Source organism: Scyliorhinus canicula, chromosome 5, assembly GCF_902713615.1.
Source record: "Scyliorhinus canicula chromosome 5, sScyCan1.1, whole genome shotgun sequence".
In the NCBI taxonomy this organism is placed as follows: Eukaryota; Metazoa; Chordata; class Chondrichthyes; order Carcharhiniformes; family Scyliorhinidae; genus Scyliorhinus; species Scyliorhinus canicula.
Window position 1 is genome coordinate 137,552,747 of NC_052150.1, and position 14,196 is coordinate 137,566,942.

Consider the following 14,196-nt stretch of genomic DNA (forward strand, 5'->3'; position numbering starts at 1 on the left):
TTAATGGTGCCATTAAGGATAGAATAAGTGCTAATGGTGACATAAAGATAAGGGTAGGCAGTGAAAGCACAACTAATAAACCAGTGATAGGATGCCTGCTTGTGGGGGGTTTGTGATGGATGATGGTTGTAATGGCTTGGCTGGAGGTTGTGTGTCATGATCCCGGCAACAATAAATTTTAAAAGGGAAATTCGAACGTCCAGTGATCACACAAGATTTTTTGCTGTAACAAACAATCCAAAAGCAATATTGAGGACATTATTATTTCAGGCAATTACAGGAAGGACCCCCCCCCCCCCGCCCTATTCAACATGGACAATGACTGAGAATCTCCCTCCACTGTTACGATTTCGTTCATTATCCAGGAACCATTTCAAAGCTATATTCAATTCATTTTCTTTCTTCCAACCGGATAACTTTGACTCCTCAAACCAATTTCCACAGTGAGGGACAAGTCAGAGCTCCCTGTCTCTAGCCAAAGCAAGGCAAATCTTCCACCTTCATTCTAACCCTTATGATCTTTGTCTCTTCAATCTGAGCTCCCTTCCTCAACCTGCATGCTGCTTCTATCTTTCTGCTCCCTCACTCTCGCCCTTATCCTCTTTCTCTCACTGGTGATGCAATTGACAGTTCTGTTAAATTGTTAGAGGTTTAACTTTTATTCACGTCCACTTCAAAGACTTCCCATTGCTATTCCATGGCTCCTGAAAGTCTGTCCGTAATGTTTTCTATCCTGTCTCTGCCTACCTGGAATTAAAATATGGAGATTGGGTGTCTCATTAATGGAGATTACCTTCCTGACTGACGCTTCCCACTTCCTGCACGAGGGTCCAGCCCTGTGTGTAAGCAAGGGGATAGGTGGCAGAAAATAGTTTGAACAAAGAAAAATCTGTAATAGGCCCATAATGCAACAAATCGCTGCTCAATAGCAGAAACAAACACACTACTACAACCACTCCAGCAGAATGATGGACAGTTTAGGACCAGATGATACCGTCAGGGTTGAGACACCACAAGGATGGTCCATGACTGCCAAAGTCATAAGACAGGCAGGTCCCAACTCCTTGCATTCTCACAGTTCAAGGCTCAATATTAAGACGCAATCGCAGAGTGTTGCTAAAGCTCAAGGTGAATCAACTGTTTACTCTTCAAACAAGACTGGATGATGGGGTTGCTCCTCCTCGCACACCTGAGACTACACACACGAATGTAGAAACATTGAAGCAACCAATGAGCAAGTTCGCTAACCGGAAAATAACCAGATGACTACTTCTTCACCTCAAGCACTGCGACGATCCACCAGGGTTCGAAGACAACATGATAGACTTAATTGATGACATGTATACAGAGTTATATCAACAATGTTAGTAAAAATGTAAGTACTTTGAAGCTACAAATGTATCTATAAAGAAAAAAATTCCAAAGACGTGATAAGTAGATTATCATCTGTATGTAAATAATAATATATGTACAACTATTGTAGTTCCAGGATCTGACCACCAGGTGGTGTGAATATGCAGACATGTGACCCGTTCACACCATGGCCGGGATTCTCCGGTCCCACGGCCTAGTTCTGACGCCGGCGTCAAAAGCGGCGCGAGCGACTCCGGCATCAAAGAGCCTCCAGGCCCAGGCATTCGGCCCTTCCTAGGTGGCTAGTATGGAGCCAGAGTGGTGTCCGCTGCACCAGCGCTCGAAAGCCGGCGCACCAGCGCTCGAAAGCCGGCACGGGCCCGCGCATGCGTGTGGGTTGGGGTCTCTGCGCCAGCCCCCAGGCAATATGGCGAAGCCCTATAGTGGCCCAGTGCGGAGGAATTAGCCCAGCCGCCGATCGGTAGGCCCCGATCGTGGGCCTCGCCACCGTGGAGGCTCCGCCTAGAGTCAGATCCCCACACCCCCACATTAGGACGGCCCCTGCAGCCAGAACTCCGAGGTTCCGCCGGGTAGGACCATACGTAACCCACGCCGGCCGGACTTGGCCTAACTCGGCGTGCCCTCGGCCCATTGAGGTGCGGAGAATCGCCAGGGGGGGGGGGGGGGCACTTTCAACGGCCCCTGACCGGTGCGGCGGCAAGCCCACGGCTGCGATTGGCGCCACTCTCTGGTCGCCGGAGAATCGGCGGCCCAGGCGTTCAGAGCGGCGTGGCACGATTCGTGCGTCCCCCCTCCGGCGATTCTCTGACCCGGCGCGGGGATCGGAATATCCCGGCCCATGTGTTCCAGCAGCAGGTATTAGTAAGGAGTTTTTGAACGCAGTCACATATTAGAATAGCTGTGTGGTATCTTAGTTTTAGTTAGTGTTAGACCATTATTTCCAACTGTATTAATATTAGACATTTTAGTAATTTGTTAGTGTAGCTTTAGTAATAAATAACTTTGTTTATAAAACAAAGTCTAATGTTCCTTGTTCCACTACAGTACCAAGATTCGACATCAGCCCAATCAAAGAACGCTACATTCTCGACCTCGTCAAATCTGTTCTGTGAACTAACTTCATTGTATTAATGCCAACCTCGCGCTCAAAGTCGATGCATTTACCCTCCGTTAAATTTTGCACCACAGCCCTTCTAAGTCTCTCGCAATTCCTCCTCACATTTGTCCTTAATCTCATCTAGGGATTCTGATCCTGCTTCCATAATTTTCCCATAAATAGCTGAGGTAACTCCTCCCCCCCACCCTGCTATTCGTAAGTCGCAACACCATCAATACCTCTTCCAGCAAAGAAGAAGTGGCTAACACTGGAAACGCAGGGAAGGTCTTCTTTACGAAAGCCTGTGGCTGCATATATCTAAAGGCCTCCCTTCTCGGGAGCTCGTATTTCTCCCTCAATTCTTCAAATGTTGCAAAATGTCCTTCCAGGAACAAGTCTTTCAAAGTGATCACATCTTTTTCCTCCCAGTCTTGGAAACTGGAGTCTATTTTTGCCGGTACAAATAGATGGTTTTCTCGGACTGGCATCAGTTTTGACTCTGTCCTGAACTTAAAATGTTTGCGAAACTGCTTCCATAATTTTCGTGTTGCCGTCACAACTAGGCTTTTTGAGTATTTCCGCCCATAGCCCTGACCACTTACTTGCTCCTTCCTCCATCCGCACCCACATAGTATCTGGTTCCCTACCACAGCACTGAGCCTTCTCGGTGTTCACCACTTAGTAATAGTGCATAAGATTTGACAGGGCTAGGCCGTCCAATTGTTGCCCCCTCTGAAGCAACGATTTCTTTTAATTCATTTACGGACTGTGGGCGTTGCTGGTTAGGCCAGCATTTATTGCCCATCCCTATTTGCCCATCAGAAGGTGGTAGTGAGTTGCCTTCTTGAACCACTGCAGTCCTTGAGATGTAGGTGCACCCACTGTGCTATTAAAGAGGGATTTCCAGGATGTTGCCCCAGGGATTTATGAATCCTAGGGATCTTCTTAGCCCATAAAAACAAAGAGATCTATCGTTCCACCAACACAAATAAATCTTTAGATTAAGAGATTGAGTGACACTGAAATAAAAACAAAACTGTGGTGGGACGTTAATTTTTACCACTTGCACTCAGCCCTCAAGCCATTGGGACAGACTATCCCATCTTTGTAAGTCGTCCATAACCCTTGCTGTCAAGCTTGTAAAATTTAATTTATGGATCTGAGCCCAGTCTCGAGCCACTTGTACCCCCAATACCTAAGTGGTTGGTTGTTGCCCGAAACAGCATCTCTCCCATGTTTTATCCTTCACTCACCCTTTCCAAAATTTGATTTATATCCTGAGAAGACTTCAAACCTTTTTAATAGGCCCATAATGTCTCCAATTGTAGGTATCTGGCTAGATATATATAAAAGTAAATCATCGGCGTATAATGACACCCTGTATTCCACCACCCTCTCGATTTTTCCTCCATTTGTTCAAGCTCCTCAGCGCAATGACCAAAGGCCCTATCACTAAAGTGAACAGTAGCGGGAACATGGGTTACCACTGACTCATTCCCCTCTGTAGCCGAAAGCACTCCAAGCTCACTTTGTTCGTCCTTACACTTGCCCTCGGATTTGTGTACAATAATTTGGCCCATGCTATGAATTTAAGCCCAATGCCAAACTGTCCCAATACCGCAAACAAATACTTCCATTTGACTCTATCAAACACCTTCTCTGCATCGAATGTCACTGTCACCTCCTGCTCCTTTGCCTTTGCTGGAGTCAAAACCACATTTAACAGGCATCATACATTCAAAGCTAACTGTCAGCCCTTTAGAAATCCCATCTGGTCCTCCCCCACTATCCACAGCATGCAATTCTCTAATCTAAGAGCCAACACCTTCGTCAGTATCTTAACGTCTGTGTTAAATAGTATCTGCCGATATGACCCACACATCATCCGATCATTATCTTCCTTCAACAATTGTGAAATTGAATCTTGTCCCATCGTCTCTGCGGGCATCCACCTTTTCACTGCATCTTGAAACATCATTACCAGCAGTGGAGTCAGCTTATCCATAAGTTTCTTGTCGAGCTCCACCGGGAATCCATCCGGCCCTGTAGCCTTCCCTGTCTGCATCTTCCCCATTACAGTCTGTATTTCCTCCACCCCATGAGCCTCTGCAATCCCCCCTTATCTTCTTTGCCAGCATTGGAAATTTAAATTCCTCGAAGAACATTTGCATATCCCACTTATCCCCCGGGGGCTCTAAATTATACAAATTCCTATAAAACTCCTTGAATACCCTATTCACCTGTTCTGGTGCTGACACCAAACTCCCCATTTTATCCTGGACCTGTAAAACCTCCTTCAAGGCCACCTGATGCCTAAGTTGGCCTGCCAACATCCGATTAGCCTTGTCTCCATATTCATACACCACCCCTCTCGCCTGATTTAACTGGGGTAACGCTTTCCTAATCAATAGTAAATCAAACTTCATTTGAAGCTCCTTCCTGCTGATGAAAATGAAAATCGCTTATTGTCACGAGTAGGCTTCAATGAAGTTACTGTGAAAAGCCCCTAGTCGCCACATTCCGGCGCCTGTCCGGGGAGGCTGGTACGGGAATCGAACCGTGCTGCTGGCCTGCTTGGTCTGCTTTAAAAGCCAGCGATTTAGCCGAGTGAGCTAAACCAGCCCCTATATTGTGCCAAAATTTAGCAACACAATTGAAGCCTTTGCTTTGTGTCAAACAGGCGTGGCTCTGGTCAGAAGAATGTGAAAGTGCCTACTATGAAGTGAAAGAAACTTTACTGAAGTCAGAGCTAATCTAAAAATGAAGTTGAAACTTACTTATGATGCCTCACCCTATAGGGTTGGGGCAGTCATCTTGCACATTATGACTTCAAGGGAGAAACTAATAGCATTTGCTTTGTGCACTCTTACTAGCGCAGAAATGAATTACGCTCAGCTAGAAGAAGAAACTTTGAGTATCGTTTTTGGTGTAAGAAGGTTCCACTATTTTATTTATGGGCATCATTTTACCCTTTTGACAGATCATAGACCCTTAACTTCAATCTTTAGGCCATATAAAGGTATATCTTCTTTGGCAGCTAATAGATTGCAAAGATGGCTATTGACATTGTCGAGATACACTTACGATATCCAGTATCGCAAGTCCGAGTGGCATTCAAATGTTGATGCTTTAGCATGATTGCTGTTACAAGTCAAGCATGACCCTGAAGAACATTTCATCAATATTTTCTATTTCTTGCTCATGGATAGGGAGAGTGTACCTGTGACTTCATCTCAAATTCAAAGATATACGAGAACTGATGCAGTGATGGGGAAGATGATGGACTTGGGTCCAAAAAGGAAAGCTGTCAGATATTCATAGGAAGAATCTAGACCTCAACCCCTCCAACACACAAAGACTTGGGTTGACAGTACAGAATGGAGTTCTATTATGAGGAATCATAATCATAAAAGTGTGATGTGTAGTAGAGTCCTTCACCAACTGTATGAGGGATATCCTGGTGGGGTAAAGTAAGTAAAGTTGCCATAGTCCCAGAAGACCATAGGCTGTTTTCCCTTTTGACGGGGAGAGATGACTGGTGGTGATTTAACCTGAGGGTCAACACACCTCCAGTGAGGGCAAAGTTGAGAAGGCGATTCTTCATGAATAACCCCAGCCAGTACGGAATTGAAACCACGCTGTTGTACAAAACTCTAGTACGGCCGCATTTGGAGTATTGCGTACAGTTCTGGTCGCCTCATTATAGGAAGGACGTGGAAGCTTGGAACGGGTGCAGAGGAGATTCACCAGGATGTTACCTGGTATGGAGGGAAAATCTTATGAGGAAGGCTGATGGACTTGAGGTTGTTTTCGTTAGAGAGAAGAAGGTTAAGAGGTGACTTAATAGAGGCATACAAAATGATCAGAGGGTTAGATAGGGTGGACAGCGAGAGCCTTCTCCCGCGGATGGAGGTGGCTAGCACGAGGGGACATAGCCTTAAATTGAGGGGTAATAGATATAGGACAGAGGTCAGAGGTGGGTTTTTTACACAGAGAGTGGTGAGGCCGTGGAATGCCCTACCTGCAACAGTAGTGAACTCGCCAACATTGAGGGCATTTAAAAGTTTATTGGATAAGCATATGGATGATAAGGGCATAGTGTAGGTTAGATGGCCTTTAGTTTTTTTCCATGTCGGTGCAACATCGAGGGCCGAAGGGCCTGTACTGCGCTGTATCGTTCTATGTTCTATGTTGGCCTCGCTCTGCACAATGAACAAGCTGTCCAACCAACTGGACTAAACCTGTGTGGTCAGGATGAAGGAAGTGATTTTTGATGGCCAGGATTAGATGCTCAAATTGAAGAGACAATTGGTGAATGTCAATCTTGTGCAGAACTAAGGACAACACCAGTACAACCATTACATCCGTGGGAATGACTGACTCAACCATGGTAGCAATTATACATCGATTATGTTGGTCCACTGAAGGGCACACGTTGTTTGCGAATGTGAACACACACTTGAAATGGCCAGAAGTCGCGATAATGAAGTCAACGATAACAGAGCACAAGGGGAAAGGATGTTATGCATCCGGGAATATATTGCTGCTGGTTATGCATAGTGATGCCAGCAGAGTTTTTGTTCAGATTTTGATCAGACCACCATCTTGATTGCCTAAGCAACATCTCTTAATAAACATCTCAGTGTGTTTTCCAAGAATCCAGAATGTGGGTACCGTCACACCTTTTCCCTTTGCGGCAACATAGAAAAATAACAATCATTAATCTGTTTACCTATAATCTGTAAACCCATTCCTCTGTGCAGAGTTCCCATTGATAAACCCTTAATATTTTGGTATCTTTGTAACTATTTTGCCTTAACTACCTCTATGCCCAGATTTGTAATGATAATGATGGTGGCTGGGGGTGGGTAGAGTATGCTACATGTGTTTCTAGAGAGGAACAGCATTGATGACAAGAACGTGGGTTTGGAGGTATAACTTTTTTTTTTGATGTAGTGGCTTTTTCCTGTTCCTAATAATACTTATTTCTTGTCAACATAAGATTCCAAATACTCCAAAATGTCACTGTGAGAGATATTTTGATGACATGATGAGGAATTATCATTTCAAATGTTTTTTCATTTTATACTTTGAAGTTTAGATTGGTTTATTTTCCTTGGTTTATTTGGGGACAGCAGAGAGAAGCATTTCAAAACCATTTGTCAAGAGAGTTGCTGGGCTGGTTTGGATTGAAGATTGCCGATATATAAGGAGACTGGACTTGAGAGGCCAGATTGAATATCCTTGTACTGTCCTTTCTTCTGTTAACATGGGACCTATTCCATAGATTTGCTGGAAACTATACTTTCTAAAATTCCTAATTTCTTAAAACTTTTCAAGTTACTTCAGATTTTAATTACCATTTGCCATTGAAGAACAGAAGATAAATTAATTCCTTCACGCTTGTAATTTAACTCCGATAATGGTCCAATAAAAGTGACTCTGGCTCTCAGATGCAGAGAGATTATTAAAATGTGCCAGATGGGAATCAGAACTACGCTATCATGCTGGCCCCCGAAGTCTGAAGAAATTCTGGTATATATAATTGTCATGAAAATTTGCCAGAACAGCAAGGAACAGGGCTTCGCGATATGCGGGGACCTTTCCCAAACCCTGGCATGACCACTGGGACATGGGAACGATTCCTAGCAAGCCCGATCCTGTGATTGCTGACTCCTGGATTTTCAGGGCAATTATATTGGTTATAAAATAGAATATTTTGCAGGTTTACGAGAAAAGCTTGTTTGTTCTGCAAGCTGTGGTGATTTGATTCATTTTCGATATGAAGCAATGAAGGAACTTTATTTTCTTTTAAATTTGTGTCTTTCAGAAATATGTGCTAATCAACAATCAATCAGAGTTTTATGTAAACACCAATTTAATGGAGCTCCAGACTACTCAAAACTATGGTTTGCAGAACACAGTACGAAGTACACATTCTGCAAAGTTTTACCTTCCTGATCTTCTGGACAAGCAGATTTCTGGTGAAAGCAGTAATTGCATCATAAGCCATCTGATCAGCTTCAAACAAAATCCATACCTCTGGGGGATTTCTCCAATGGAGGTAAGTTGGTAATTTGGAAATATAGCATGTGCATGGTGTTTATAAAATGTGTCATGAGTGATTGGGATGGTTTGAAGAGAACAGTTTTCAGAAGTGTAAAGCTTATAGTTTGTCGCCTTAGCGCATCAAATTTCAGCTCCACCTTACCAAAATTAATAAACACAAAATAACAGCAGTGAAGAAAATAATGGCACAAAACTCCCAGGATCAGATGATTTCCACCCGAGGGTTTTAAAGGAAGCAGTTGAGCAGGCTGCAGATGCTCTGACAAGAGTAATATAAAAACAAAATATTCTGGGTGCTGATTAGGGACAACAACACGGCAGTACAGAGGGAGGATATACCCAAGGGTTCGCCCACTGAGTCTATATGGGTAGAACTAAAAAATAAGAAGGGGGAGATCACTTTGATAGGACTGTACTATAGGCCCCCAAATAGTCAGCGGGAAATTGAGAAGCAAATATGTTAGGAGATTGCAGATAGCTGCCGTAAAAATAGGGTGGTAATAGTTGGGGACTTTAACTTTCCCAACATTAACTGGGACAGTCATAGCACCACAGGTTTGGATGGAGCGAAATTTGTCGAGTGTATTCAGGAAGAATTTCTCATTCAATATATGCTCGACCCGACCAGAAAGGGGGCAAAACCTGACCTCCTCTTAGGGAATAAGGAAGGGCAGGTGATGGGAGTGTTAGTAAGAAATCACTTTGGGACCAGTGACCATAATTCAATTAGTTTTAAGATAACGATGGAGAATAATAGTTCTGGCCCAAAAGTTAAAATTCGAAATTGGGGCAAGGCCAATTTTGACGGTATTAGGTGGGAACTTTCAAAAGTTGATTGGGGGAGCCTGTTTACAGGCAAGGGGACAGTTGGTAAGTGGGAGTCTTTCAAAAAGGTGTGAACACATTCCTCTTAGAGTGAAGGGTAATTCTGGTAGAAGGAAGGAACCCTGATGACTTGGGATATTAAGGCCATGGTCAAAAGGAAGAAGGAGGCATATGACATGCATTGGCAGCTGGGGTCAAGTGGATCCGTTGAACAGTATAGGGCTTGTCGGAGTAGAGTTAAGAGAGAAAGCAGAGGAATAAAAAGGTGACATGAGATTGTCTGGGCAGATAAGGCAACGGAAACTCCAAAGGTGTTTTACAGGTACATAAAGGGCAAAAGAGTGACGAGGGAGAGGGTGGAGCCTCTTAAGGATAAACAATCTATGTGCAGATCCACAAGGGATGGGGGAGGTCCTAAATTAAGAAAGCCCCTTACAAAGCCATGCTGACTTTCCCTAATTAGCCCTTGGCTGTCTAAAAGCCTGTAGATCCTGTCCTTCAGAATGCCTTCTCACAACTTACCCGCTATAGAAGGAAGGCTCACCGGCCTGCAGCTCCCAGGATTATCCCAACAGCCCTTCTTAAACAAGGGCACAACATTTGCTGCCATCCAATCTTCAGGCGCCTCTCCTTTGGCTGGCGATGATTCAGAAATCTCAGCTAGGGGGCCGGCAATTTCCTCCCTAGCTCCCACAACGACCTGGGATACATTTCATCAGGTCCCGGGGATTTATCTATCTTGAGGCGCTTTAATACCTCCAGCACCTCGTTCTCTCTAATATGTACACTCCTTAAGACATCACTTCTTGTTGAAGTTGTACAAGACATTAGTAATACCACACATGGAATACTGTGTTCAGTTCTGGTTACCCTATTTTTGGAAGGATATTATTAAACTAGAAACAGTGCAGAAGAGATTTATGAAGATGCTACCAGGACTTGATAGTCTGAGTTATAAGGAGAGGCTGGATATAATGAGGAGCATAGGTAAGGTAGGTCGTCGACATCTTTTCCCAAAGGTAGAGGAGTCTGGAACTAGCGGGCATAAGTTTAAGGTGAGAGGGGAGAGATACAAAAGTGATCTGAGGGGAAATTTCTTCACCCAGAGGGTGGTGAGCATTTGTAATGTGCTGCCAGAGGCAGTGGTAGAGGCGGGTACAATTTTGTCCTTTTAAAAAGCAGTTAGACAGTTACTTGGGCAAGATGAGTATCGAGGGATATGGGCCAAATGCGGGTAAGTGGGAGTAGCTTAGTGATGGAAACTGGGCGGCATGGACAAGCTGGGCCGAAGGGCTTGTTTCCATGCTGTAAACATCTAGGCCTCTATCTGTAACTAAAAAATAGAATAAATATTTAAAACTGAGAATCAAGACATTTTAGTCTTGGAGGGAATCACGGGATATGGAGAATGGCAAAGCAGCCTAAATGCGCCAGATGGTCTTCTGCTCTTGTGTCTATGTTCTTAAAGTTGAAACCCATAGAATTGATGGCAATCTGGTTGAGCAATAGGAAATAGAGCAGGGAAAATAATAGGTAGGTAGTCTAATGGGCAGAATGTGACTAGTGGTGTCCTGCAAGGATCTTTGTTGAGGCATGAACTTTTCACTGCATTTGTTAACTTAGATGGGATATAAAGCCACATATCTAAATATGCTGTTGATAAGCAGTGTCGATGAAAGCATGACATTGTCCCCTAAGGTTTAGTATTTGGACCACTACTTTTCTTTTACTTTATATAAATGACTTGGATAATGAAATACAGAGTAAAAGTTCCAAATTTGCTGATGATACTAAGCTTGTAGGGGTGGCGAACTTGAGCTACATCCACTTCAGGTGCAAAATTACTTTTCACTGAAACTTGAGCAACCCACTTGAATAGATGACCAGGTGACTTGTCCACTTTAAGCACAGCCAATCTTTCCAGTCCCTCCTCTCTCCATTTCATCCCATCTATTACCTCTACTTTCTCCACTGCTACCGATATTTCGCTAGATTCCATTTCTTTAGTAAACACTGATAGAAAGTACTCATTCTAGCTTTGTCCTGCACCTCAAAACATGCATCACCTTCTTAGTCCCTCATAGGACCTAATCCACCTCTTAGTACGATTTACTATTTACATGCCAGTGGAAGATTTTTGGGTTCCTTTTTATTTGGCTGCCATTCTAATCTAATTTCCTCCCTTAGCTAGTCTTATTTTCCTCTTTCCTTCCCCTTCTAACCTATTGCACTTGACTTGCTTCTCGCTTGAGGAATTCACCTGACATGCATCATACACCCTCTTTTTGTTTTATTATATTCTCTACATCGCTCATCATCCAAAGAGCCCTGCTTTTGACTCCCCTACCTTTCCTCCTTGTTGAAACGTACTTAGTCTGTACCAGAAGCATCTCTTCCTTAAAGATGACAAATTGTTCAGTCACAGATTTTCCTGTCAGTCTTTGATTCCATTTTACCCCGGCTATCCTCTGAAATGAGCCCTCTTCTAATTTAGAAGTTCCAGTTGGTTTATTCCTTCATCTTTTTCAATTCTAATTGAAACACAATGATCACTCTGACCCAAGTATTCTCTCTCAAATACCTGCTCCACTTGGAGCACCTCAATTCCCAGCACCAGAGCTAGAAATACTTCTTTTCAAGTTAGGCTGAGAAAATATTGATGAAGGAAGTTCTCTTGAGCACACTTCTGAAATTCTTCTCTCTCCCCTTACCTAATTCTAATACTATCCCAATCGATATCTGGGTATTGAAGTCCTCAGTTTCCCTGCTGTAAAGTCCTTGCACATGTCTGTGATTTCCCTTACTCTTCAATCTCATTATTTGGAGGCTGATTGAATATCCCCAGTGCCATGATCATACCCTTTTTGTTTCTCAAGGACATCTGTCTTTCCAACACTATAACATTCTCCCTTTTGGTCACAAGCTATTCATTTTGTTTTGAAAAGAAATGCATTCCCGCTAATTAGTGGACCCTTTTTATAAATCACATCTATTGTGTCTGTTTAATTATCAATGAAACTGAAATGAGTAAAAAAATATGAATTCCACTTCTCTCTCCCAGAGTTGCATTGTAAACAACTCTGACTGTAAATTGTGTGTATCTTGGGTTAAATTCATCTTTGCAAATAAATTACATGAATTAATCCTGATCTCTGAATTTTGTTTAGTTGGTGTCATGGTAATGATACTATTCTGGTTTATAACTTCTTTGTAGATTAATGGTGATGTTGCTGACCTGACTCTGTATAACTGCACAAACAGAAGAAAGGTTGAAGTGAAGGGGCTCAAAACACCAGTCCTAATAGAGTTTGAAATTAAGGACAGAATTGTAAGTTTTATTAAACAGACAGAAAATAGTAATAATAGCAACATTATTGACATTCTATGGTTATAAGTTCCATTGTTTTCTGTAACATGTAATGCATGAAAAAACTTGATATCCTCATTTTAAATCTGGTCATTTTTTTTGAATTGTCATCTTTGTTCCCTTTTCCCCTTTTACCCTATCCTCTACTGAAAACCCTGAGTTTTGCCAGTCTCTGGCAAAACGCTGTCACCCCAACCAAGTAGCCACTTTATATGTGTGAGCCTATATACAGTGGATGTTGGGTGGTCTATTTTACAATGTAAGACGTTAACTCTAAAGTTCACCCTGTTCTCACTCCATTTATAGTTTGCAGCAGGGTTTTCTGGATACTTATTAGGAGTCATTATTGATTACAGTAAGAAGTCTTACAACACCAGGTTAAAGTCCAACATGTTTGTTTCAAACACTAACTTTCGGAGCACTGCTCCTTCCTCAGGTGAATCATTCACCTGAGGAAGGAGCAGTGCTCCGACAGCTAGTGTTTGAACCAAACATGTTGGACTTTAACCTGGGTGTTGTAAGACTTCTTACTGCGCTCACCCCAGTCCAATGCCGGCATCTCCACATCATTATTGATTGTAATTTTCCTGCTTCATAAACCTGGAATTAGGGTCTAATAGCTGTCTCAGAATTTTTGACCTTCCAGTCTGGCATAGTATTAAAGTAGGCAGTTGATTACCCACTAGCCCACTGGGGGAACTTTTTAAAAAAAAAAAGTATTTTTATTAAAGTTTTGCAGAATTTTTCATAATAAAACAGCAGTAACCATAATAACAAAACAAACCAGAGTGAACATTGCTGCTGCTGCTAACATTTTAATTTTCCCCGAGAAAGTCGACGAACGGCTGCCACCTCAGAGAACCCTAGCGTAGACCTTCTTAGGGCAAATTTTATTTTCTCGAGGCTGAGAAACCCAGCCATGTCGGTAACCGAAGTCTCTACACTCGGGGGCTTCGAGTCCCTCCACATTAATAAAATCTGTCTCCGGGCTACCAGGGAGGCAAAGGCCAAGATGTCGGCCTCTTTCGCCCCCTGAACTCCCGGGTCTTCTGACACTCCAAAGATCGCTATCCCTGGACCCGGCACCACCCGTGTGTTAAGCACCTTGGACATTGCCCTCGCGAACCCTTGCCAGAACACTCTAAGCTCCGGGCATGCCCAAAACATTTGGACATGGTTTGCAGGGCTGCCCTTGCACCTCATACAACTGTCTTCTACCCCCAAAAAATTTGCTCATTCTCGCTGCCGTCATGTGTGCCCGGTGGACCACCTTAAAGGGCTGGTTTAGCTCACTGAGCTCAATCGCTGGCTTTTAAAGCAGACCAAGCAGGCCAGCAGAACGGTTCGATTCCCGTACCAGCCTCCCCGGACAGGCGCCGGAATGTGGCGACTAGGGGCTTTTCACAGTAACTTCATTGAAGCCTACTCTTGACAATAAGCGATTTTCATTTCATTTCAAATTGAA

General features: G+C 43.4%; 1 protein-coding gene across 1 annotated transcript in view; it reads left to right on the forward strand.

Moving 5' to 3' along the window:
- The window catches only part of LOC119965687 (polycystic kidney disease protein 1-like 1), a 289,484-nt gene that overhangs the window by 106,411 nt on the left and 168,877 nt on the right, over window positions 1–14,196 (forward strand). Inside the window, exons 23-24 of the mRNA XM_038796448.1 lie at window positions 8,301–8,534; window positions 12,579–12,692. Coding sequence (XP_038652376.1) covers window positions 8,301–8,534; window positions 12,579–12,692 — 348 coding nt within the window. The remainder of the gene's footprint in view (window positions 1–8,300; window positions 8,535–12,578; window positions 12,693–14,196) is intronic.